At 39.5% G+C, this 27,643-nt stretch overlaps 1 protein-coding gene across 3 annotated transcripts; it reads right to left on the reverse strand.

The window, feature by feature from the left end:
• Positions 1 to 291: 291 nt before the first annotated feature.
• On the reverse strand, positions 292 to 20,902 carry sox13 (SRY-box transcription factor 13). Of its 3 annotated transcripts, XM_077602990.1 has the most exons (14): positions 20,611 to 20,902; positions 19,376 to 19,443; positions 9,732 to 9,946; positions 9,134 to 9,227; positions 8,583 to 8,755; positions 8,231 to 8,299; positions 8,022 to 8,136; positions 6,128 to 6,192; positions 5,169 to 5,334; positions 4,947 to 5,065; positions 4,277 to 4,379; positions 3,706 to 3,870; positions 3,185 to 3,401; positions 292 to 2,740 (listed from the first exon to the last, which is right to left on the reverse strand). In XM_077602990.1, the coding sequence occupies exons 3-14, from the start codon at positions 9,942 to 9,944 to the stop codon at positions 2,449 to 2,451; spliced, it is 1,791 nt and encodes a 596-aa protein (XP_077459116.1). In that variant the 5' UTR covers positions 9,945 to 9,946; positions 19,376 to 19,443; positions 20,611 to 20,902; the 3' UTR covers positions 292 to 2,448. The 3 variants fall into 3 exon arrangements, with proteins under 3 accessions (XP_077459116.1, XP_077459118.1, XP_077459115.1); XM_077602992.1 differs by lacking the exon at positions 19,376 to 19,443 and having other exon boundaries at positions 8,022 to 8,133; XM_077602989.1 differs by lacking the exon at positions 19,376 to 19,443.
• Positions 20,903 to 27,643: the final 6,741 nt, after the last annotated feature.

The raw sequence follows: 27,643 nt of genomic DNA on the forward strand, positions 1-27,643 counted from the left end.
GATCTATCAAATTCACGATTTGTGTAGTACTACGAATATTTTGCTCCACTGTCTTTCACATTTTTTCTCGGTGTTGTCTTTCCTTCTAAGTTACTACTTTAGCCAGCAGGGGGAGACAGACGCACACATATCGTCAGAAATGTAGTGGTTAGCTTCTCTTAAAATGTGTGATTGTTTGAACTTAGTGTTCTTTCATTTTCTATACTTTCTTGTACAGTATTTGACCTTGGACTTACTTCAATTATACCAAAACATGCAGTACAGTATGCCTTACACATAAGCACAAAAAAGTAGGTCGAGCAAAATGCATTTATGTTTATTTTCAAGAGAATAGAACCCCACAAAACAAATGTTCACTTTTAAATTACACAGGCTCTTATAAAACAAAATAAAGTATCTTTCTATATGTACATCAGCAGGGGTATATAAATCAGTGCCTCCTCTCAAATAAAATATTGACAATACAGTATTCCTTTGATGTCCACTTGTTTTTATACAGCATCCTCAGCCCTAAGGTTACCCCTCTTGATTAGTTAGATCTTGAAGATAGCTGATGGGAAATTAAACCCACTCTTTTGATGTTGGGTAATCATAATGATTAAAAAATTGTGGTGTCTCCAGCATTAAATTTGAAATGCTTAGAATGATACAGCCACTTTTGTATTCTGAACATTTGTATCACTTTTACATAAACTACTTACAGAGGAATAGAAACAAACTTTTTCAGATGAAAAACTCTTACAGCTGACAATGCACATACATTTTACAAAGATTTAAAAAAAATAGTCCAGATTTGGTTCCCGGAATAATTCAATATAGCAACAGTATAATAATAAGCATTGAGAAAATGGCTGATACCTGCCCCCTTATAATAATGATACAATAGACATTTTGCATTGTTCCCATATTATTTCACAACCATACCTTTATTTTATAGACTGCTTTTCCAAACCAAACATCTGGAATATTTTTCAGCTGAACTGTTCACCAGTCAATCTCAAATCACACATAAACAAACATTTACAATTTGGAGTCTCCAATGAACAACATGCATGTTTCGGAATGTAAGACCTTGAACCTCATCGCTTGACATGCTAGATGGACCATTTTGCTCATTTCATAACCATTAATTGATTTTTGTTATTGTGTATATTTGTTATGGATGTCTATGAATAATGAATGAAACAGGTGTTTCATAAAATCCTAACAAAATGGAACTATACACCAAAGTAAGACTGAACAATCTAACACCGAACAGAACTTTGAATTGTAAACTCTTTCCAGCAGTCTTAAGAAGTGCAGATGGTGGCGCCACAATATTATAAATCCGATGTAAGAGGTAATATAAAAATATGTAAATACAGAATATGTACAAATACACAAACTATAAACCAGGGGTGACCAACTCCGGTCCTTGGGGGCCCTATGCTGTCTGTTTTCCAAATCTCCCTCCTTTGCCAAACCCGAATCAAATGATCAACTCGGTAAGTATTTTGATGATGATCCTGATTATTTGATTCAGTTGTGATGGTGAAGGGAGATTTGGAAAAAAGAATGTTTAGGAGCCCTCGAGGACTGGAGTTGGGCACCCTTGCTGTAAACATACCTAGAAATACATCAAATGTGCAAACAAAACAGTCAAGAAGTGAACACGGAAGTATTTAAAAAATGGGCAAAGCCAAAAATTTAGCCCACAGCATAAATTTTTAAAATAAGGTCATTTTATAGTAACTAGAGAGAGAAAATAAAAGCTTGGTGTATCTTGTGAGAACCCAAGTTAAGCAGCAGTAGGCGGTAGTGGCCTATGAAGAAGCTGATCATATCCTAACCATGGATTGTCTTTTTCATGGAGCATCCGTAACCTTATTGACCCTAAACTTTGGTGCAAGACTTGACTGTACCTTATATATTATAATTTAACATTGCTTGACTTTAACTAGGAGTGTTTGTAGACTTTTTTTTCATGTGATGAGTTAGATAAGAGCTTGACTTTATGTGCATTGGTTGTGTCACTGGGGATAATTTACAAGTAAATTCTCATCTCATTATCTGAACCGCTTTATCCTCACTAGGGTCGTGGGGGGTGCTGGAGCCTATCCCAGCTGACTTTGGGCCAGAGGCAGGGGACACCCTGAATTGGTGGCTAGCCAATCGCAGGGCACAAAGAGATAAACAACCATTCACGCTCACACTCATACCTAGGGGCAATTTAGAGTGTCCAATCAGCCTACGAATGCATGTCCGGAGTACCCGGAGAAAACCCACGTAGGCCTGGGGGGGGGGGGGGGGCAAACTCCACACAGGTGGACCGACCTGGATTTGCACCCAGGTCCCCCACTGTGAGGCCAATGCGCTAACCACTCAGCCGCCGGGCTGCCCCAAGTAAATTCAGTTTCCCCAAATTCCATTTTTTTAAAATGACTTCTTTTTATCTCTGATTTATTCTTTTCAATCTGTCAGAAGCACAAGTTCCCCCTCACTCCTATCCGCTCCTTCACTTTCCTCTCCTTCGCTGTACATTGACTGCCCTCGTTCTCTGTCCATTTGTCTCACCCGGTCCAAAGGAGCGGTTGTGGCCGGGGTCTCAATTCGATGCGATGTAGGCTGAGGTTGAGGAAGATAATGTTCCAGGAGGGAGGAGTGAAAAGACATGGTTGACACGGAAACAGAGCTGCCGCAACTGTCAGCTGGGTACGAGGCATCATTGTGCGAATAATGGATCGGCTGCGGTTCTGTTGGACTAAACAGACAAGAATGTTTTCTTTATTCGAAAACTTTTTTCTCTCAAACTAAAACATAAATTTGAACCTCTGAAAACAAACATTAATGCAATTGTAGTCATGTCTCTCATGAAGAGACAAAAAAGGATTAATTTTGTCTTTTGTAAGTCAAATTTGGCAATCATTCAAGTTTTATGTGAGCCAATTTCTCTTATGGTTGGATAACACGCCATATATTTAGACTGTAAGTAGCCACTCCCTCAATGATAATTATTAATAATTGAAGATTGTACCTCTAAAGATAATTGCTGTCTTTACATGCATTGTGTTTGTACATGTCCAAATCTACACGGCTCATTTAAGTGAGTCATGTACAATTCCAAAAGGACTTCATAACTCGGTGTACTGCATGTCAGTACTATTTCCCTCAATGTATTTTTGTTAACTGCGTCAAGTATGTCTACCTCCTGGTGTAGGTTGTCCTTTGTTCCTGTCGGCGGTTTTTCATCATGGCCTTGTATTCGCCCACCCTCAACCTTCGTCCCTCCACAATACAGGTGCGCTTGGGCCGGGGTTTGTATTTGTAGTCTGGATAGCGCTCCAAATGCTGCCTGCTCAACCTAGCTTGCTCTTCATAGTAAGGCTGCTTCTCCTGGTTGGACATGGACTTCCACCGGGAACCTTAAAACAAACACGAGCCCAATGAGGAAGAAAGTCGGTGTCATTTCGGCTATAATTAACTGTAAATACAGTTATAGACACCTATTTTGTTGTTCTCCATTTTATAGTTATTACTATAGCGTATACTGTTCTCAGTTCATGATAAAATACCCCCCACCCCAGATATATATTTATCGTGGCTGATGTGTTGGCTTTGGGGACCATCATTTTGTGGGAAGAGTAGAAAAAGGTTATTGATACCCGGCATGTATGAGCAAGGTAGTGTGTCAGAGTGCAACCCACCCCTAACCCATGGTGGGCTCACCCAGTATCTTGCTGATGGAGGAGTTGTGCATATCAGGAAAGGCCTGCAGTATTCTCCTGCGCTCATCCTTGGCCCAAACCATAAAGGCATTCATGGGTCTCTTGATGTGTCCTGAGGACGGAGGCGGGCGGACCTCAGAGTAGCTGGCTGGAACATGTAGAGTACCTATAAAACGAAGAGAGAGAGAGAGAGAGTTAAGCCAGGAAAGATAAACATCACAAAACCATTTGGTTCAAGAGGGTGGTGTGGACCCCTGTGGAACATGCTTGTTTTGGTGACGCTTGTAAATAAATAAACAAGTCTGGATAGGGCTGCACCTGAACTAACAGAAATAAGGGTGAGTGCATAGTGAAGTTGGCGATGGCTGAGAGGAAAACGACTGCATTTAAATAATGATTAAAAATACATTGCAAAAATAAGTTGAATAACGTAACATTACGCATAATTAATAGGTTCAATTCAGTGCCTTGTTAGTGTAGCACCAGTGGTACTCATAATGCACTTTAAGAATCACTGCAGGATGGCTTCTACAAGTGTTTACTGAAAGCCAGACTGCTTTGGTTACACTTACTCTCAGAGTCACTGAGGTGGTCGTCAATGGACAGCAATGTGTGTTGGTCGTCGCCTTGCTCAGAATGAACACTTCGGTCACTGCGCGGATGATATTTGCACTCCTGCAAGGAATGGAAACAAACTCTTGGAACTGGAAAAAATAATTATGGACTTGAATTCCAATTGCAATAGTCTAACGGGCGAAGTTTAACACAACATTCTACCTTTCACCGCTGAGCAATTAATCTATTATTCCAAAACACTCAGAGACAATAAATAAAAGCTTGCCGCCATCCAGAAGCAAAGGTGGACCGGAATCACTTTGTAGAAGAGGAGGAGCGGGCGTTAACCCAACAATGAAACAGTAGACAAAAAGGAGGCAGGTGGCTACGTCAATGCCACACTCAGGCCTTTGTGGGACAACAGCTGTGGCTTTAGAACAAGACTGAGACCAATAATTGAGCCACGTCTAAAAATGAGAACCAAAACTACAGTTTCATCAAATTTTAACAATTAATGGTACATTTAAGCTTGAAATACAGGTTTAGTGCCTGTGAAACGTTAACATCTAAACCTCTATGGACAGTTTGAAGCTGGAATGAAATGTGGGCTGTGGGGGTTGGCTATGGCCAGAAGATGAAAAGAATAAGAATAAAGAATCATAGTATTTCTTTTGGAGATTTGCTGACCAGTTTTCTGATGGTTTCTCGTTCTCTCTCTTTGTCTTGGACTCCGGCATTGTGACTTCTCAGTAGCTGCTGGGCATCGTGAATGGCTTGTGTGACCACATCATTGTCTCTGAATAACGCTTTAAACAAATGAAAAGTTCTGTTGAGTAAAAATTACATCTAACAAACTATATTTAAGATACAAAAGATACTTGTTTGATAGCAAATTAACTCATGACTCACTGAGGGCAGATCGAGGCGGGCTGCCGGACACCTCCTTCGGCATATCTCTGTGTCTGTAGGCGCCCTGGACCACTACTGAGCCCATCTGCATACACTTTGGACTGGGGGCTTTCCCCAGCTCCATTCCTTTAGGCTTGGATGTCAGGTTCAAGGGCTGACCTGTTTCCTAACCCAAGAATGAGAACAGATAAATGCTTATACAGTGAGGATGTGTACAAGGGCTTTTTGAAAAATTCCAGAACTGGCGTCTTAAAACACAGATTTCACGAACATGACAATGTTAATAACATGTGACAGTTACGAGCTGAATAGTCTTAACCTTCTGGAGAAACTACCCTATATGATCTGTGGGGGAATGTAGTTGGATTAGAAATGTATCCTCTGTAGTGCCAATCCTTAAACCTGTGTACATTCTATGCTTCTTTTGCGTCATTAAGGCAAGTCACAGCGTATTTGTCACCCTCTTTATACTTTCTTTTCATTTTTCCTCTTTTGTTTAAGGAGCTTTGGTAATCGGTCTAAAACTTGAGAACACACGCATGAACAGAAACTGCACAAAAGGGGTAAAGCTTTGAAAACTAGGAGTGTTCTGTTTGAGAATTACAAAAAAAAACTTGTAGTAACTTGAATAGGAAGAGCCATTGGCTTGGATAGACAGTTAAAAAAAAAGAAAATATTCTAAATCAGGAGTGTCAAACCGATTCCGCCGAGGGCCACAGTGGGTCCTGGTCTTTGTTCCAACCAATCCAGTGCCGACATGTTAACCAATCAGGTGTCTTCTAAAATAAGTAGCACCTGACTTTAATTAACCGATTACACTTGCAAAAGGTATCCTCTTGTTGAGTTGGAATGAAAACCTGCACCCACTGCGGCCGTTTGAGGACCGGTTTTGACACCCCTGTTCTAAATCATGAAAGCATTACTAAAAGGAACATACTAAATAGCAGCATTTTCAATACCTGTCGGCTGGAACCAGTGCTTCTCTTGACAGGCGTCGATAGCAACTGCATGGGATAGTCCACAGCTGGAATTTTTTTTAATGGCGAAGCATGAAAGAAATAGATTCAAATTAAAACATACTAACATGCTACTAGAAAACATTTTCCATATACTAACCTGTAAATACATACATGCAACATACAGTGTACATTAGTTAGATTAGATGTTTCAGTACATTCATCTATCATTATTATTTTATAAGCATTTTATAACCCTTTATGTATTTAGGTACCCAAAAATAATGTACTGGTCCATAAAATCACCAGTAGACCAACGCGGATTGTATTTTCAATTCAATTCAATTCAATTTATTGGCGAATGAAAAGCACAAAGGCTAAGGGCCATGTAAAGAAGATAAAAGAAGTGTGTAAACAAAAAAAAACACGGTGTTATTTGAGAATATAACAAAAAAGCTTTGATAGAGTATTCACTTTAAAGTCTATTATTAAATGTGAACTAAAAACTGAATTGATTTACTCGATGGGGTAGTGGTTCTTCCACCTGAATTCGGGGCAGGCAGCGTGGGATCAATTCCCACTTGGTCCCCGTGTGATTGTGAGTGCCAATGGTTGCCTGTCTCTATGTGTGCCTTATGACTGAAATAGGCACCAGCACCCCATGACCCTGATGTAGACAAGCGGTGTTTATTTTACATTCACATGCAAGAAAAGTTTTGAAGAACAAGTGTAAAATGGCTATATCAGAAAGGTATGGTGGTCTAAAAAAAAAGAAAATACTTTTTTTCTGCTCATCAAAACACGTTTAGAGAAAAGCCTTCACCTCTGAACTTGTTCACAAAACATGGATACAATCTTGTTCCAATATGCAGTAGCCAATTCACACACAATTTTTAAAATAAAGAATGACAGCGCATAGCTATTCAACACTGCATTCGGCAGTCTAACCTTATGGCCTATAGGTTTGAACAGACTGAGAAGAAAAGGTCAGTCTCAGTCCAGGAAAAAAATGTGAAAACAGTAGCAAAAATACACGTTAGCATTGCATCAATTTGTGAACAAGACAATCAAGCACACTTCTTGCATCTTTGTGGTTCAAAGGATGTATTTGTTCCACGAAAAAGACCTTGAGGTGTGTACAAATATGCCTATATAATTCTTAACATTAATGACGCTTTCAATCATTTGTGTGCTAAATGAAAAAGACATAAAAGTATAAAAAAAAAGTGTAAAAGCGCACTTGTTAAAGAAAAAGAAGCCAAGCAGATAATTAACAATAGTAATTGTATTGCTAAACGACAACAAAATCTGAAACTGTTATACAATTGTTATTTTCAGTCGCCTGAATTGGTGGCCATCCAATCTCAGGACGCAATGAGACGGACAACCATTCGCACTCACACTCATACCTAGGGGCAATTTTTTTTTAAATGTGGGAGGTAACTGGAGTACCCAAAGAAAACCAACGTAAGCACAGGGAGAACATGCAAACTCCACACAGATGGACTGACCTGGGATCGAACCCTTGATCTCAGAACTGTGAGGCCGAGACGCTAAACACTCGGCCGCCTACTCGTTTTTATTAAGGACAATTTAGACTCTTCAATTAACTTAATAGCCATGTTTTGCAACGATGTAGAAAACCACAACCTTTGCAATAGGCGGCAGTCACGCCAACAAGTTTAATTAAAAAGAAGGTCACATGGTGGCTGCCTTCTCTTTATTGATAAAGGTTTTAATATAACAGACATTTCCGTACAATATACCATTTCAAGTTATTTTTCCTACGACTTATCTTCGCGGGGGTGCTGGATCGTATCTAAGCTAACTGTTTGTTGCCTAGCGCTTTTTCCACTTTAATTCATAACTCTGTACCATAAGCAAAATGCTGACTCACCTGGCTTGCATGGGATTGGCTGCAATGGCAAAGTCATCTGTGTGTCTGAGGGGACAGTAAGAGATTGGGCGTTGGGGTGGAAAGCAGGGATCATCACGTAGGGCATGTTGACCTGCTGGGATGAAGACATTTTTGGCATGACTTAACTTTTTGGGGGAAAAAAACAAAAACAAAACATTCAATGTATTTGTGAATGTGTTTTAGCTGACCTGAATCTGCTGCTGAAGAAGGTTGATCTTGTGCTGCTGCTGGATCAGCTGCTGTTGTTGTTTAGCAATCTGAGACACAATACGTGTGCTTGTTACACGCAAATACACACAAATCACATTGTATGTATCACACAGTGACTAGTGTGTAGAGTGAGCAGGATCAGGATCTTAATCAGGTGCTAAAACGGTGTCGTTTTTAAGTACGAACAATGCCATACACTCACATGCATTGAGGCCTATTTTTGTTGCCTGAATAGGTACTTAAATTTGGCATGTTTTTTCCCCCCTGAATCATTTTTCATACCATATTTAGTCCCGATATGTGACTGTCATATGACTGATAACAGTCTACCTGTTCTTGCTGCTGTCGGGCCAGCTCCATTTGCTGCTGCTGTTTCTCCAGGAGCAAAGCAGCCATGTTCCTCTGCTCAGAGTGGGCACCCAGGAGCTGTTCCCGAAGTCCACTCAGTTGATTGATCATCATCAACAACTGGAGCTCTTTCTCTGCCAGAGACTCTGGGTTTCCTGGTGGTTAAGTCGAGACAGTAAAAAGAAAGTTATACACTTTGGGGACTTTGACGAAGTGAACTTTGCATAACAGCGAGGCAATTTTCTGGAATGCCCATTTTGTGCAGTATCATAGGCAGGTTGCTGGAATTTATTGTTACCAATTAGCCAAAACAATAAATTCAATACAATAATGAGAATAGGGAATACACTGTCAAAACTATCAGATGATCATGACCACACATGCTTTGTGTATTATAGATTTGCATTTCTAATATATACTTTAATTATTTTATCGTTCATTTTTTAATGTTTATTTACTATTATTTGTTGCCGAAGCCGCTAGTAAATTTTATTTAACTTGATTTAAAGACACATTAAAAAATTCAAACCGACCTTCCTTGGACTGCACTTTTGGATCCTGTAGCGGGATCTCCTTGACTATCATCTGGCTTTGTATGTGCAGTAACTCCTTACCTGGAGAATGCTCCTGTCAAGAAAGGCACGTCAAATGTTAGAATTTCTCGTGTGTTAGTCACACAAAGAATACTTAGCTCCAGTAGAACAATGATCGAAAACAGTTCGACAATTTAACTTCTGAATTGCTTTTGAAGAAAAAAAATGAAGATTTTGGTCTAGTTAAGTTATTAGGCTTAGCGAGCAATTAGTATTTCAAACAAAACCAAGTACGTAGATGTTAGTATTTTTTTCCCTTTGGAAATAGAATTATTATTTAAAATGCATTTTAGGCTTATTTTGATTATCATTGCCTTATGTTTGATTAGCTTTAATTCTTCATGGACTTTCAATTATCACTGTAGCATTAGACAATTCAATTTTTTTTAAAAAATTTAAAAGGGCAGTTAGACCTGGTGCTCCAAAACCTTTCAAAGACGAATTAGCACTTTGACACCCCTTAATCCAAAGCGTTTAAAAATGTACGGTGTGTCAGAAATCTACCATTCCATATAGGTAACTAAATTGTCGTACTTACCAAAGGCGAACAGGACAGTGGCGGTGTAAGTTGAGGGGCTACCAGTGAGTGGTTCCCCACCCAGTCACGAGGGGGAGACATCTTCAGAGCAGATTCTGGATTGGAAATGAGCTCAGGTCCTTTACTGATGTCTTGTTCTACTTTGACACCAGCACATGCCATGCTGCTATCCACATTGGGGAGGTGCAGCACTTTAGGGCTAGGCTCAACCATTCCTTTGAGAACACACATAATTATACCTGTGATTCCAATGAATGTTTCATTGACATTTGCTTTGATGCCTAACTTCTTCAAAGGAACAATGACAATTATACTTTACAAAAGAGAAGGATTTATCAACTGACTGCAAACTGAGTGTGCTATTTTTAATATCCGTGACAAATACCGTAACTAACAACCTAGTTCGTAAATGCGTGTGTGTGGGAGGGTATGTATGTACACTGCGCTGGAGGCTCAGTAAAAGGTTAATTGAGTGTTTTATTACCAACCAATTGTTTGATTGTGTGAGTAATATGAGGCAAAGCAAGATAGAAAGTACACAACTCACTGGTGGTGAAGTCATTAAGAGAGATATTTTTTTAACCAAACAGAGCAAAAAAGAGTTTCGAGGTATTGTCTAAACGGTAATATTTTCCATTTCTGCAATGGGGAAGAAAGACAAAAAAACAGCAGACAAAAGAACAAAACAAACTGAATAAACAAGGGCAAAAAGTGCACATATATATAAAGAGGGAGAAAAAAGGCATTGTTGAAACTGGGAAACAAAGGAAGCAAGGACAATGGTGGAGAGGCTGACAAAAGCCCCCGGCCTTAGGAAACAGACTGGATAACAATGCCAGCGGAATGTGCCGACCAACTCGGGAACACGTTAAAAAAGAAAAAAGAAAAAAAGTCAGGCACCACCATTCTACGAAAAACATAACAAAGATAAGAGCCCCTCCCTCACCTCTCCAACATTGTGATTTTGAACAAAGCCACCTGTCTGCCATGGTTCACGGCTTGACACCTAGTGTGTGTGTTTGTGTGTGTGTGTGCGTGTTTGTTCATGCATCAGCTCAGTATGCATTTAAATCTGGTAAAATTATACCTAGTCCATGTTAAAATGATATAAATTAAAGCACAAAAGAGAAAGTAAAACAGCTGTTTGTCATTGAGTTTCAACAAGCCAACTAGAATAAGCATTTTTCTTTTTTTGTGGTTATTGGCAAGGAACAGGAAACACAAAGTAACCTTTACATCCAAATTGTTCTGGTTTCTTATCTTGACCCATGCATCTTTTAGGCCACTACCTGCTCAACAACTGAAAATTATTGTGTTGAAACCTTGGAACATAGGGGGAGTAGTACTCAGTGGTATTGAAATATGTTCCACCACCCAGTACTCGTATGAATGTGACAAAAGTAACACAAAAGATGAATTATAGCTGCCCATTCAACCAACTACAACATATTCCTGTCTCCTCTTGTTTGTAACCATGACACCACAGAGTTGTTGAGTGTGATGGATGATTGTTATTGGTCTTATCAGTTTGATATGTTTACTCTTACACTTACAGGTGAAGAGATTAGACATAATAGTGCAAAAGAAAGCCTTGGCATACTCATACCCCTATGGTGCTTGAACAGAGGTATTGATTATTCCATTTGGGATTAATAGCACTTAAACTGCTAAGATACTGTGTGGTTTGTCCAATATTAAATGTCATTGCTGGGTCTTCGAGCCAAGTTTCACAAATGCTGAAAAGTCGAGCTGTCACAGGTGCTGTTCACGCCCTCTCTGGGAAACTGTGGCTGTGTGTCACACAATGTAATGGTATGCACACAATGTCAGTGACCTACTCAGTTGGTCCTACTGGATTGTTGACAGTGAGGAATGTCAAAGGTAATTATGTTTCAGACAATGCCTGCAGCTGTAACAATGAAAGTCACGGTTACATCCACATTGGTCTCCTTTTGTTTAATATATACTTTACTCATGTTGAACCTGATCTTAAATGAGTACATTTTATTCTACTATGTACTGTATTTGTGTATCAGAGTTTTTCAGTGTCCAATTTCCTACAAAGTAAGTCCGCGAAATAAAAAGGAAACTTGAGCTAAGGGGGAAAGTACTGATTAGATATATTGTATAGCCATCTCATCTTCATCAAATCTACTTCAATCACTATTTCGTTATGATTGGGTAACTGCTATTTTTAGACAAATTCTTAAAAACCTAATGATAGTAAGAGATCATTAGATAATACTTGTAAACAGAGCATTTTTGGATTTTTAATACACAAAAATAGAATTGTGATTTACTGGTTATATTCCATATTTTGCATTATTTTTATTTGTCTAAAAATATGAGTATTGGATTTGTATTGGCAAAACAACTTTTGAATCGGATGTAAACCAAAAATATCTGCATTGGGCATACAACTCCTTCGTAATTTCCTCCATTTTCATTAATTGTTTGCGTCATTATTTGTTCATTAATTTCCCAATCTGCTTATTGTAAATTGTAAATCCCTTTAAAATGGCAACAATGCATTTTATTGAAGCAAGGCATTTCATGGCAGTGACTGTTATATGGATACAGAATTAGATATTAATAAATGTTTAAAAACATTAGAAAAATATCTGTTAGTGCTCTAATAATAACAGCTGCAAATTCTCCCTGTAAAGAACCAATAATCACTTTGACATTTCTTTTGGAATTCCATAGCAGGTAATTTGCATATAAGACTGCTGATGTTAGGATTAATCTAAAAACAAAACAAACAAAAAAACACTACTTCATTTAGAAATAGTTAATAGTTTAATACATAAAAAGTCATTACAAAAAGAACGGCTACTTGTAGGAATGACCTTCTTTTGATATTACTGTATTTTCTATTACACTTGAGTTTGGACTTTTATTCCCCAATCACCCATAAAACTAGAAAATATTTGAATATCTGTGTTAATGTGTTTTATCTAAAGCAATTGTACAATGTCCTAAACACGTACTTATGGGCACGCGTGCATTCAAACACACACACAATTTGGAACAAATTCTTTGTGCATTATTGCCTTGGCCTCATTAGAGAATGAGATCGCTGGGATGAAGTCAAAAACCTTCCTCTTTTCATCCATCCATTCCCTCTCCCCCTATTCTCCTAGCCTTTTGATGTCAAGGGTATTGAACTATTGTGCACAGTCCTCCCCAAAAAAAACATTCATCAGGAATAGCTACTCACTAATCAAATTTTCTTTCACTAAACCTTGATAAGGTGTGCCCAAAACTCAGTGGATCACACAATGGAGTAGAATTTGGAACTTTGCCTGTTACGAATGGAAGCTAGCATACAAAAAAATCAACATCTGGCCTATAGGAATTATGTAGGACAGTATCAATACAGTTCTCATTCACCAGTATAGGAGTTCACATTTTCACTTAAGTTTCTTTTGTAAATGGTCCATTTTTTTTTTCAGTCAATCTGTCTTGACTACTGCCAATGCCATTTGAGAGATCCTCCAACATATAAAAGGGAGATTAAGTTCCAGGAAATTATCAATTCACAGTAAACCAACAATGCTAACCAATAATGCCCTTTGCTTTTATTTTCTATGATTATTTCACTACATGCAAAAAATGCGACCAGATGTACACTTGAAATGAAAAGTTCTATTAAGTATTTAGGTTCAAAAACAATGACAACATATTAGTGGGGAAAGTTGGGGGCTACTTTTTGTGTTCGACTCAAGATAAGTGCACAGCTTGATGTTAAGCAGACGGCAGCTGTGAAATGCGGAATTCATTTTAAATTTTCCATCAACAAACAACAATTTATGGAACACGTTTAACTACTTGTATGGCACTATCTGGCATCTTCTTAGTTGCAAGACTAATTACTGTAATTATTCATATGAAAAAAGGATAATGGACTTAAGCAATTAAATTGGGCCAGAGGCTTTTTGTTCACGACCTTTAGTGCACCTGTGTCTTCACACTTTTCATTAAAATGTTTTTCCTTGTCCAGACTGCTGTCTAACCCATTCTTTGTTAATTAATTATGAACAAATACACACAAAAGAGAAGCAATTGGGCATCTGTGGCTTTCTTCAATTACAAACTAAAACAACCTGAAAAGAACACATAAGTGCCCTTTAAATTTAAAAGAGGACTTTTTTAAAATCTAAATCCAATAAACTCTATTTGATCAAAATACTGTGATTACAACTGATGAAAATTGGTGTTTGCATATTTGTATTTTGGAAAATAACTTTATTCCTCCAGAGAAAGGCTGAAAATAAAATAAGGTCAAATGTAATAACATACCTGAAAAAAAACACCTTTAAAATATTCCCACGCTAGTTAACTTTCCCCTTAAGGAAGTTTCTATATACAAAATGGGTTAATAGCTCTAGGCCACCCTCATCAAGACTTGTCGTATGGCTTTCTTATAGTCTTCTTTTATGAAGCACAGTGGAAACCATAGCCATCTTTCTATCCAGCGCTCTCTCTCTCTCCCCCTCACTCACCTCCTATGAAACAGGTCGCCAATTGTGATGGCTAGCGAGAAGCTACAGTGGCATTTAGAGAAGATGGGATGTAGGAGGATGAGGGGAGAAGACAAAACATGCACCCAATAAAGAGACAGAACAAGAGAGATGGAAGAAAGGATGTGTATGAAGGCCACTTTTTTTTTTTTACAAAGCACTCTAACCCCCACTCTTTTTACACTCGGCTCCTTGAGGGTAGCAGAGACAAAGCCTGACTCTCACAATCTGCTCCCTCCTTTAGCCCAGCACACTTTATATCTTCAGTACATTCGCTCGCTCTTCTGATGAGCACCCACATGTGTACAAAGTGTGAGAGGACGTGTGTGTGTTTACGCGAGGATATGTGTGTGCTTTATGGCGCTCCAACTGAGAGTGATGGGGGTCTGTTTGTTGAGGGCCTTACAGGGCAAGGGGCCAGGGCTCAGAACCGTTACTATGGAAACACCTTGGCGCACAACAGGTGATTCTACGGGGGGGGAGGCTGTTCATCTCCACAGTGAGTAACTACAGGAGGCTATGTGTGTTGGTTTATCTAACTACATGCCACAAACAACTTAATACTACAGGTCTTAACCATCTCCAATAAGACAGAGATCATGTCTGAAGTTGCTTGCTGATTACCCTAATAATACATACCCCGCTTTGTACACATCCTTCCCACAGAGATGATAGGACCCGTGCACACACACATCCGCATGTGCAAACATGTACATATACACGTCTGATGCCTGTTAGCCATTTTCAATATTGTTGCCACTAATAGCATTGATTTCATAAAATTACAAACTTCACAAATTGATGTCACTACTGCTAAGGAGTGACTGCTCATGGTATTTCATTTGCGTGCATTGGAAAGGTCTTTGATTTTAGCAGGAATAGCTAGAAAAAGTGCTTCATTAGATTAAAAGAACGTTGAATAAAAATATGATCATCAAACATGGAAGAAAATTTCAATCGTCCTCCAGAGTAATGTTTAGAAGCTTTAAAGAGGGTAGAGCTGAGCATTAGTCTTTCATTTATAAATCATCAATCACAATATAGTAGAGTTCATTAAGATACATGTTTGGGTATATTTCAAACCACTTCTAAGGAATATGATCTTAACAAACTCGCAAGATGAGTTATAGCCAGATACAATTTTGCCAAGGGCCCGAGGTATTTCGACATAGGTATCTTTTGCTGGGGGCGGCCCGGCGACTTGAGTGGTTAGCACGTCGGCCTCATAGTTCTGAGGTCCTTGGTTCAAATCCAGGTCGGTCCACCTGTGTGGAGTTTGCATGTTCTCCCCGGGCCTGCGTGTGTTTTCTCCAGGTACTCCGGTTTCCTCCCACATTCTAAAAACATGCATGGTAGTCTGATTGGACACTAAATTGCCTCTACTAGGCATGGGTATGAGTGCGTATAGCTGTCAGTCTGCTTGTGCCCTGCGATCGGTTGACTACCGATATAGGGTGTCCTCCGCCTCTGGCCCGAAGTAAGCTGGGATAGGCTCCAGCACCCCCCGCGACCCTACTGAGGATAAAGCGGTTCAGCAAATGAATGAATATCTTCTGCTGGGGTTCAGTCGAATGTGAAAGAGTTCTTAGTTGTCTGTTTTTTATTAGAAGGGACAGATACCGACCACGACAGTGTACCACACAATAGCTAGCAAACTATGTAATCCTAGTGTTTCTTCCGGAGGTAACATAAAGGTGTGCAAAATTTGGTTGAAAGAAGTGGTTTATTCCCAACAATATGTTTCCACATTACTGCAAGTGGAGATAGGTGAATGACATCTTGGGGTTTAAGCAGGGTGTGTTTTGTGTCTTTTTTATTTAGAGTGAGGCAAAGAATCCAGGCAAACATACAAGAGGTTTGTTCTTTGTAAAGTAGAATCCTAAGAATGCCTTGTGATTGCAGACAGTGGTGCTGATTGTTGGCAGAGAATATGTGGTTGTTTTATAAGGTTAGCTCTTATCATTTTTTTGTGTTATTAGTATTGCTAACCATTATTATTATGGTTTCAATTAGAGTGTTTATATCAAATGAGTCAAAACTGTAATTGTTTGAATTCAAAATTAACAGGGACAACCTTTGAGGTACTTCTGCCTTGAAATACTATGCCTGGACAGGGACTTGGATCGTCAGATTCAAAGTGTGAATGTCTACCGATTATCAAGCAATCCAGTGTGTAACAGGGCAACTCCATGGCACTACACCATCAGTTAGAGTGGTGACACATAGATAAAGTTGTCAAATGTCATTGCACTGATCTCTCAGTCGACAGCATGAGTTTTTAACCTACACATTCCTTGTAATTCTTTCAGAGAGACAATGCAGTCAGAGGGTTTTATTTGAACGCATCACAAGGCTTCCGTGAACAACGCATTGTTCTGTTTGATTGGCTTGGCCTCACATTGTGTTAAAGGACTAAAAGAGAAAGAGAGAGAGAACCAGTCAGAGCGAGCAAGAGACACACACACACAAAATTATACCCTATTGTGGGGGCTCTCTGTGGACTGCTGGTTCAATAGGATTCCGAGAACAATGTCCAAAGGATATAGGAGGTTGGGATGAAAGATGAAGAGGAAAAAAAACTTTGTCTGCTGCACTGACCTCATGGAAGTGTTCGGTGTATCACAAATACTAGATACACTCTGGGTTTTCAACTCTCACACATATCAGGCCATTCTCAAACCCCCTAAACCCAAAATTATTTTTTTCGCCCTAAAAATATATATCTCGACCATTGTCATAATGTAAAAATACAACTAAATTAGCGGATCTATTAAAAAATGGTTCCATATATATTTGCCCACAGCTGTCATTGTTGATTTGAATAACAGGCTGTCAGCTGACATGCACAACTAGTCGGCAGCTTGGATAGCAAAGTAGAACAAATATGACGAAACAAAATACAGCCGTTCACCTCAGCATTGTATGGCCCCCAGGCCACATGTGGTCTGCTGCGCATTCCTGTAAGGTTCACCGTATGATCCTCAAAAATAAAAGCAAACAAATATTTATTCTACATCAAATAAAAATATTTTACTTTTTATTTGAAAAGGCCAAAGGTGCATGAGCTTTCAAGTGAACCAGTTGCTCTCAGGGCTCAGGCACACTATCCCTTAAAATGTCGGGCCACATTAAACGGAGAAAAGTTAGTACCAAATTCTGCTTTTTCAATAAGACATGGGCACCTAGTACATATTTATTTTCTGAAGTCCAGGGTCAAACTTTGTAACTAGTTTGTGGCACAGGCGTTGATATGTTCAGTGTGGTGCTCGGATGATTCGCCGAAAGACGTTTAGCCGACGGAGATTTGGCCGACGGACAGTTCGCCGAACGGACGTTTCGCCGAAACGGGATTCGCGCGCTCGCCCCACCCCCGGATCGTGTGTGTACATGTTTTTCAACCTCGGCCCATGTACACACACGATCCGGGGGCGGGGCGAGCACGCGAATCCCGTTTCGGCGAAACGTCCGTTCGGCGAACTGTCCGTCGGCGAATCGTCCGGTCACGGTTCAGTGTACAACACGCAAGAATTTTTGGAAAAGAATGCAAACGTGCAAATACTAAAACGAATGCCAATACAACACAATTAAAGATTCAGGAATAAATATGGGGTGTCATTTACCAATTAAGCTTTAAGGCCTTTTCACAAAAGCGCGAACAATGCACACTGTGCCACCATCAAACCCATGCTTCGGTCTCCACTTAAAATGACCAAAACTGTGGCTTGCAACAATAACAAATACATCTTTAAGTACCAGCTGACAAAAAGCCTTGCTATATACATCCGGAAATGTTGTACTTCAGCACTTCCAAATTTGATCATGCTGGTAAACGGTTGCCCACTTCTTTGCACGTTGTCACTGGACCCTTTCACACTCTGCAGACTCTGGTGTAAAAAGGCTTTTATTGACAGTCACATCTGTGTGATTTTATGTGACATTCTTCTAATCCACTTTTTTTTTTACAGTCATTGTTAATTTGATAGGTGGCCGAGTGGTTAGCGCGGCGGCCTCACAGTTCTGGGGCCGAGGATTCGATCCCAGGTGGGTCCTCACTGTGTGGAGTGTACGTGTTCTACCCGTGCTTGCATGGGTTTTCTTCAGGTGCTCTGGTTTCCTCTCACATTCCAAAAACATGCAGGATAGGCTATTTGAACACTAAATTGCCCCCAGGTGTGAGTGTGAATGTGAATGGTTGTCCGTCTCCTTGTGCCCTGCGATTGGCTGGCCACTAATTCAGGGTATCTGCTGCCTGGTGCCCAAAGTCAGCTGGGATAGGCTCCAGCAAACCCCATGACCCTTGTGAGGATAATCGGTTCAGAAAATGAAGAATGAACGTTAATTTGATCATTATTTTAACACTGGCATTTAAAAAAAGGGTGTGTATGTAATCATTACTCTATTAATTACCAAAGTAATGATTTCCCACGTTTATTTTTAATTATTCAAACAAAAGCTTTTCAACATTAATTTAACACCCATAATTAACCATGTTTTCAATGTACATTAGTGTGGTACAGAGGCAGGGATCAATTAGTCAACTGTCTTGTAACCAGCATGAACCCATTCACTTTGGAAGAAAAAAAACATAGCTACCAATACTTATGTTATAATGTGTAAACACATGTATGGGTGGTTGGCTGATTGAAAATGGTACTGTAGTGGTGCTGCCTGCTGACAACGTGTCAGACATTTTGGATGCAATTATGTACCAAAGCGTTGTTATGGGGCTTTTGTAAAGTTTGGAAGATTTTAGTAGCAGAAATTATTTTGGAGAGGAGTTGCATAGATGTTATGATATAATGATTTGAAGGGTCAATTTCATTCAGTTGAGTTGAAGTGTCCAAGAGTCCACAAATCATGTCTTCCAACAGACATTAATTAATTCATTCATTGGTTACTCAATGCAAATAATAGTGTTACAAATGTATATGAAAGCTTGCCCTACTGAATGTTTTGACGCTGGCCCACTGACTTTGTTTCGATCCTTCAGGTTGAACTTCCCCACACTGCACTACATCAAACAAGTAATGTAAGTAAGTAAGCCCGTTAATTTGGGGATTTTAATTTCATGCAAAACACGCACACATGAGAGCACTCTAAGCTGGGGGAAAAGTCACTTACAGTAAGTGTCATTGTCGTTGTTGTTGTTGTCAGATCAACATGAGGGCAATAATATGTACAGTATCCCACTGAAATAGTAAACATTGCATAAAGAATGGCATTCATTCCGGAAAGGTTTCCTAAATTGGAAGATTCCTTTTAATACATTCAATTGATCAGAGGTTATAACAGACCACAGTGAGACAATTGAAATTGAAGAATATTTAAAAAAGAACTACTAAAACTGGGCGGCCCGGTGGAGAGAGTGTTTAGCGTGTCAGCCTCACAGCTCTGGGGTCCTGGGTTCAAGTCCAAGTCGGTCCACCTGTGTGGAGTTTGCATGTTCTCCCTACGCCTGCGTGGGTTTCCTCCCACATTCCAAAAACATGTATGCTAGGCTGATTGGACACTCTAAATTGCCCCTAGGTATGGGTGTGAGTGTGCATGCTTGTCCGTCTCCTTGTGCCACGCGATTGGCTGGCCACCGATTCAGGGTGTCCCCCGCCTCTGGCCCGGAGACAGCTGGGATTGGCTCCAGCACCCCCCGCGACCCTGGTTCAGAAAATTAGATCAGATGAGAACTACTAAAATTAAGTTATCCAATAAAATAGAAAGTCAAACTAAGACCAATCCTGAAACTAGCTGTCAGTGAAAAATTTGAACTCATGACCAAGCTCTCCACAATCAGCCATCTTATAATAAAATAAGTGTCTGTTATTAACTACTATTTGTGATGACGGTATGAACCTAATCATTTTAAAACATGCCTATTAGTTAAAATTAATGGAACTGGTTGTGGGGGAGGGAGCTGAAGTTGACTTCAGGTTGGGTAAGAAACCTTGAAAGGGGTCTTGTATTAAAAGTCCCAAATATTCTTGCAACGCCCCCGATTTGGTTGCTGCGCCCCTGAGCGTGGGGCTTCTGATATATAAGTACTTTATGCAGCTCTTAAAAGTTTAAAGAGCTATAGTAATAACAGAAACAATCAAGTAGGGTACTAAAAACGAACAAGTAAATAAAACAAAACACGAGCGCCCTGACGTATCTTGATTTTGGCGTGCAGTGATTCACTCAAACTTAAACATCATCATCATGATCATCATCCAAAACTTCATGTACCTCGAATATACTGACAACAGCCGTTATCGTCACTTTAATGACAACTAAAACTTCATTCATTTTATGAATGGATTTCAAAGGATGTTTCAATCAGATCTGACAAAAAAAAGTGGATTAGGGATCAAAAGCACACTTACCAGGCAATCCCGGTGCGTTCTTCAACTCCCGAAGAAAAAAACGAACAAAACTTCTTAATTTGTCAATCGTTGCCAACCTGGCAACAAAACAAAAAAAACGGCTTGGTTGATGACGCGAGTTTTTCGGTCCCTGTCCCGTTTTCTCCGATTCTTTTACGGAGTGGGTTTCCTGACAGTGACCGCTGAGTTCGCAGTGTCACAGCGTGGCCACCGACGCGCGTGAATGTTGTCAGAAAACGCGATCAACTAAACCGGCCGCCCTCCTCTCATCCGCAACCAACCTGACTTCGCACCCAGTCCAAGGCGACACAAGCTCACCTCCCACTTAAAGGGCAAGGGTCCGACCGACTCCAGGTTGAGGGGACTAGTAGAATGGGTGGGGGGAGGTGAGTAAAAGACGCTCTGGGAGAACGGGTCGATGGCAACCATCAATACCGTCTGATCCCATTCACCAATATGCCATTACCTCTTGGTGATAAGGTTCCTTTGAATCCATTTGGTTCAATGTTGCATTTATTACCAGTCCCACTTTGTCCAAATATGGTGCCAAACAGGGGCGTGACTTGGTTCTATGGAGTTATGGGACTCGCCTCCCCAAGATAGGGGGGCACCGAAAATGTGGAAAGCTCATTTTAAAAATTTAACAGAGCATATATTGTATATATGATATCTTAAAATAATTTGTTGCAACTTAGCTTTGAATAAATATCAGTTTGATGAACTCAGGTGCCACTTCAGATTAGTAGTACCCCTGCATTCATCTCATCCCATTTTCTCATAACCGCTTTATCCTCACTAGGGTGTCAGGGGGTGCTGGAGCCTGTCCCAGCTGACTTTGGGCCAGAGGTGGGGGACACCCTGAATTGGTGGCCAACCAATCGCAGGGCACTAGGAGACAAACAACCATTCACGCTCACACTCATACCTAGGGGCAATTTAGAGTGTCCAATCAGCCTACCATGCATGTCCTTGGAATGTGAGAGGAAACCGGAGTACCCGGAGAAAACCCACACAGGCCCGGGGAGAAAGTGCAAACTCCACACAGGTTGACAAACCTGGATTTGAACCCAGGTCCCCCACTGTGAGGCCGACGTGCCATACATTGTAAATATATGACATTAACTATGGCACATTTTCTTTTGGTCTCATCAGATGAAAAATGGTAATCGTATCATCGTCAAGTCATCCAAGACACGTTTTTAGCTCGTCATCATTATCGTGTAAAATGATCACCCGTTAAACATTTTTGTCATCAAGGTTATGTGAGGCTACGTTGTGCAAGTCAATGCAAATACATGTGCAATAATTTGGGGGATATTCTCGACAAGCACACATCCAGATACTGAGATTTTTGCTCATTCTTTTTTTGCAAAGTAACTCAATTTGGCTGACAAAGGCACACAGAGAGGAGCAGTTTCTATGCGACCCTGGCTGCTGCACAGACCATGAAAATAAAAAAGGGAAAAACATACAATACATTCTCACAGCTGGCACATCCTCAAACTAATATTTTCGATCCTTCAGAGCCTTTTAGCCGCTAATAACCAGGTATCAACCAAAATGACTAAGTGGATATACTAAAAATAGCATTGCAACAACAAAGGCTGAAAATGTTATGGATTAAATTAATGCATTCAAAAAGTAGAGAGAAAAAAAGTGAAAATTATGAAAAGATGAGACAAAACTAGATGAGGCAATGAGGCCATAAGCACGTAGTTAATTTTGGTAAGTACTCGTCTTGCAAAAGATTTGACAATTATTTGCCATTATTTATTCAGTCACTAACTAAAATTGCTACTCTTCTGTTATTTGTGGATAGATCGAAACAGAATTTGGTTCATATATGCAAGAACGCACATGCATTGTTCTTTAAGGATGATTTTTGGCTGTGTGTCTCAATGATGTATAGTTAAATTAATTGCCACTCCTTCATTATTTGTCATCAGAGCACAATAATATTTGTTCAGTATATTCTAGGGATGCATAAACATTGATCCTTGGAACCTTTTTTTAAAAAAAATCTCAGGGCTGATTAATTAAATTAATGAATTGCTGACTTATTGTTGCCGGTAGGTTCTGAATTAGCCAGTAGAGGGCAATGAAACTCTCTGTTTGTACTTTTCATGTCTCTGGGATGATGAGATATTTAAGTCAGGCGGTTGTAGTTCAGTTGTGAATTTGTTGTGAAGGAAAAAGAAAAGATTAGTTGTTGTTTTTTAGAAATACAAACATTATATGAGAAAGAAGTACTTCAGCAAACATTTTCGGACAAACTAGATGGACAAAAAACTAGAGGAATTGAATTTAGCTCCTGATAAACTTGACTGGGATTGCCAGTTTACTATATATTATATTTGAAATATTTTATTCCTAGCAATTTAAAGCACTATTTCTTTCTTTTATGTTCATTTTTCAATTTTTACTTATTTTTTTTCCAGAATCGAAACCTATTGGTTGGTTGCGCAAGTTAAACTTGCCAGTTTTGTAATTCAGTTGTTTGCTGACACTACAGATTTAAAGCCTGTAATAAATGTGTGGTTAACAGCATGACCAAAACTGTTTACTCTGCTCTGGTAGTTGCAACACATTACATAGATAAGAGATTTTTCAAAAATGATAACGAAAATGCCAACAGAACTAGGGGATGTAAAACAAAGAAAATGATAGCTTTCACAGACATCCTAACACAGTAATTACCCACACTTTCAAAGCTGTGCATTTGCATTATACATTGAAATAATTGTATATGGTCAAGCCACTAAGTGTGTAGAAAATAGCTGCCCATTTTTGACCAGCACACATAAATCCAATTTACTTCTGCTGCTGAATTACAGTATGCTTTTAATGTCAGTAATTTTCTGTGAACATTAGATATATAATGCATGGTTTTTCATAAACTCATATAAAGAGAGAGAGAGCGAGCAAGAGGGAGAGAGAGAGATTTATTTTCCATACCCCTCATCCTCATAAGGGTCGCGGGGGCGCTGGAGCTTATCCCAGCCAATGATGGTCCGTAGGCGGGGGACACCTTGATGTGATATAACAATGTTATTGTGTAAACTAGCCTTATTGTAAAACAGCTTGCTTATAGATACATTTTTAGAGACGGAACAATTACGGATTAAAGGGTGATTAAAATTCATTTTTTGATTTTAGGGAAGGCAGTCCAAAAACCAAAGCAAATAACTATTAAAAGAGGGAAAAAAGTACATTTAAAAAATGTCAGTTTTTCTATAGAGTGTTTGTATACAATCATTCTGGAGAAAATAGCTGGCCGTGAAGCATTGAGTGAAGGAGAAACACTCTTTCAATGTGTTTGAAGTACTGAAGACCTCATTGCAAGTAAGAAAGACGGAAAGAATGAGCCAGGTCATGGGAGTGCGTACAGTGATGATAAGATAAAAAGGGCTGCAGCTCAATGAGAAGAGAGAGGGAGAAAAGAAGAGAGATCGAAGAAGAGAAGGAGGTAGAGCGACGTTGATTGTGCTTGGGGGTAGTTGATGTGCCATTTCTAATCCCTCCTGTTTCTTGCTTTGTGCGGGGACCCAGCAGGAAGTGGGAGCTGGGCAGACAACAATTAACAAAAGAGCTGTGAAGAATACAATTGGCCATCAATGGCCAACCATGAGCCTTTGTGCCAGTCACCATGGAGACGACACAACACCACCATAGAGCGATTACAAAACCCTGTTCAGCACCTTGTTTTTTCTTCCCCGTTCCCTTTCCCCTTTCTTTTATCGTCTGTTACCAAACCACTGTATTTCTCTCTCTTTGAGCTTAGGACTTCATTCAAATATGGCCCTCAGCAAACATATTACGATATATGGTGAATATCTCTTGCCCAGCATCGTTGTCTGATCTCAAGTTGTGAACATCTCTCCCAGAAAACAGGACGCTGTTATTGCCGCAAAATGTTGAATTCGTTCTTTGGTGACTATTGAGAGATGAATTTTAAAACATTTATTTATTTAGATTAATTTTCAAAAGTTTATTCTTGGAACAATATAAAAGCTGACATCATCTAAATATTTCATTTGCCTTGCACACTGACATCGACTGTGTTAGATAAACCACAGCAAAGTGCGAAAACCCACAAAACATTTACCCGCCTAGCCAATTTTGAATATCACTACAATCTGCTTATGTGTGTATTTAGACCAAACACTTCTTTACCCACATGCAGAAAGTTAATATCTACTTGTCGAAACAGCAAACCGCACAGAGGTGTCTGCTTTACACTTGTCAAACTGTATTTTGTGTCAGATGCTAATCTCTGATTTAAAAAAAAAGAACATCCATATTGTTTCTCAGAAGCAAGCCCTCTGCAGTACATTATATTCTTACCCACAATGGAAGCATGTTTACCCCAAAGAGATGCAGTGACCACACAAATTGATTGAGTGGATTTCACTGTCCATCATGTTGTTATGATCAGATTAGGCAAACACAAGCTCACGGGTGAATCTGAACGCCATGCTTCAACTGGAAGTGTCAACTAGTGCAGCTAGCAAACAGAAACCCATCATCGTCCTACTTCTGCCTCTTAGTCTACATCTCTCAGTACCTCTGGTCACGCATGCTGGTCACACTGTGCCCTTCACTAATAAAAAGCAAATAACAAGCCACATAAAAGAGCTGTTTGTGGAAAAACACGTACTGTACATGCACAAACACTCTCAGGATAACAGAGGCCTCTGTGGGGGCGAGTGTACGATGGAGAGAGTTTCATAGAGTAGAGGACCAAGAAGGGGCGGGGAAGTCTGGCACTGCCCCACACAAAGACAACCCTGAAATAGCCCCCTCTCACAATGAGACCTGCCACTCTGTCTATCAGATAATGTCTAATTGAAAACACTGAAGCCATTGTGCTTCTGTCACCAGCTCCATTGTCCAGATAGGCCTCTTTCCCCCCCACCTCCTTTTTTTCCATTGACGCGGCATGATTGTTCCTTGCCATTGTGGCAACCATAGTCTCATGCTTTGTCTCTCTATCGCTCCCTCTCTCTGTATTGTTATAATTTCATTACTTGTTTTTTTTGTTCCGTTTCTCCTTTCACTCCTCATCAGACCTTTTGTTCACCGTATTTAGACACTTCATTTGGACCTGCTGCCAATGTGTGTATCTGCTTGAGTGTGTCCTAGCAGGTGTCAGTTTCAGTAGGAGATGGGAAAAAAAGAACAGGAAACATGATGAAATGGTTCTCTGAGATGAATTTAAGATCTTGTAGTCATGCTGGTGGACTGCAGGGTTAGTGGATTAAGGGTATCACTTGATTTTGGAAAAATACGATGTCAGAATGGTGTTTTGTTGGACTCTAGGAAAATTATTAAGATGAAATACTGTCAAGTATCACGTACAGGTATGTTGACAGGTATGTTAACAGACATGACACGAGTGAAAGAAAGTAATTGGAGCATATGAATCATTAGAGTTAATAAGGCAGCGCGGCATGGTAGGTGAGTTGTTAACACGTGTACCTCACAGTTCTGAGATCAAAGGAACAATTCCAGGCTCTGGTCTGGCATGTTGGCTCTTTTCCTGCGTAGGTTTTATCTGGGTTATCCGTCGCCATAGTAGACCAAGTGGACACCAAGGTTGTTCATTGATATGAGTGTGAAGTTTATTTGCCCTTATGTGCAAGAACATGTCTAATGATTTCTTCTACAATGCTGTATGCTGTGGCATGTGAGTAGATAATTCAAAATACATATACTATATATAAAAATATATTTAAAAGAAGACCTAAATCAGATTACTGTTTAGATGTAATTTTCTGTTCTTCCATTCAACGCAGGCGTAAGATCACTGACCTCCTACCCTTTTGGAACAGGTTTAGCTGACATGTTGATCAGATGCTTGTGTCACAGCCAAACAACTTCACAATGAAAAATGCCTTTACATTTCCTCAGTTTCACAAGCACTATTTGAAACAAAAAAACTCTTATCAGACCTGTGTATTATGTAATGTGTTAATTGGACAAAAAGTAATACATGTATTGTGCATTTTACCCTTGCTGTTAAAACAAGATAAGAACATACACGTGAAAGGCTATTGAATGAATTTGGGATAAAGAAAGTGTGAACATATTTTTTTCTTTCTGCTTGTGCTAAATCATACCATTGGAGATGGGACTAACCTGATAACTGAAAGTATTTAGTAGTTATCAATCATTACCTTATGCTTTCCAACTATGTCATGCTGTGTTGGTCATCAACATCCAACAACCTCATTTAACAAAAACTATTTTTAGTCACTGGCAGTATATAGTTGGAAATGGGGTATGATAAACAGTATACTGTATTATATACCATGTTTAAACTCTTTATATACAGAGTATATAATACATTAATAGAGAACACATGGACAAAGAGAGAATAAAAGGCAGTCCCAATAGTAGCAATTGGAATCTCAGAACACCTTGATCTGGGTTGAGCACCTTGCTTAAAAGGATTTCTGATAGATGTCTTGATTAAAAATGAATATATAAAAATACACATACAAAGTCACATGGGATGCCTTTGAAAACGTTCAGGAATTGTTTCACAAAGGATTTCCAATCCCAAATACACGTTCTACATTTCTAATGGTAACCCCCCCTAAAGTGAAAAATTGGAGATGATTAAGACATTCCAATTTTGTTTCAGAAATAGAATCAGGTTAAAAGTGTAATTGTATTAAAAGCAATTTAGCAGCCTTAATGATGCATAGCACTTTGTCGATACTACTTATGTTTTGTATAAATTACATAATTGCAGAGTACATCTTATGATTCACAAGAAGGGGGGCCCGACTTCGCCGGTCCGACCTGCTTGTTTAGAACCAAAAGACAATTTTTGCGCTATTTGAAAAAAATCTCTTTTGAAAAATGGTTGTTTAACAAATAAAAGATTGAGTTTACACACTTAGAGAAAATGAAGAAATTCGACAGCCGTTTCTGACCACCATAGAAAATTTCAACTCTCTACATTCCACGGTTTGGACAAACGTAGCGAAAGAATCTTAACATACACACACACACACACACACACAAA

The sequence above is a fragment of the Stigmatopora argus genome, chromosome 6 (genome assembly GCF_051989625.1).
Source record: "Stigmatopora argus isolate UIUO_Sarg chromosome 6, RoL_Sarg_1.0, whole genome shotgun sequence".
NCBI lineage: Eukaryota > Metazoa > Chordata > Actinopteri > Syngnathiformes > Syngnathidae > Stigmatopora > Stigmatopora argus.

Excerpts from the sequence above, each read along its gene's own strand:
- sox13 (XM_077602989.1), bottom strand. The coding sequence starts at position 9,944 with ATGGTTGAGCCTAGCCCTAAAGTGCTGCACCTCCCCAATGTGGATAGC. Across the intron at positions 8,756-9,133 it reads AAAAGTGCAGTCCAAGGAAG|GAAACCCAGAGTCTCTGGCA; the intron begins GTCGGTTTGAAT and ends CTTAACCACCAG. Across the intron at positions 5,335-6,127 it reads GCACTGGTTCCAGCCGACAG|GAAACAGGTCAGCCCTTGAA; the intron begins GTATTGAAAATG and ends TTCTTGGGTTAG.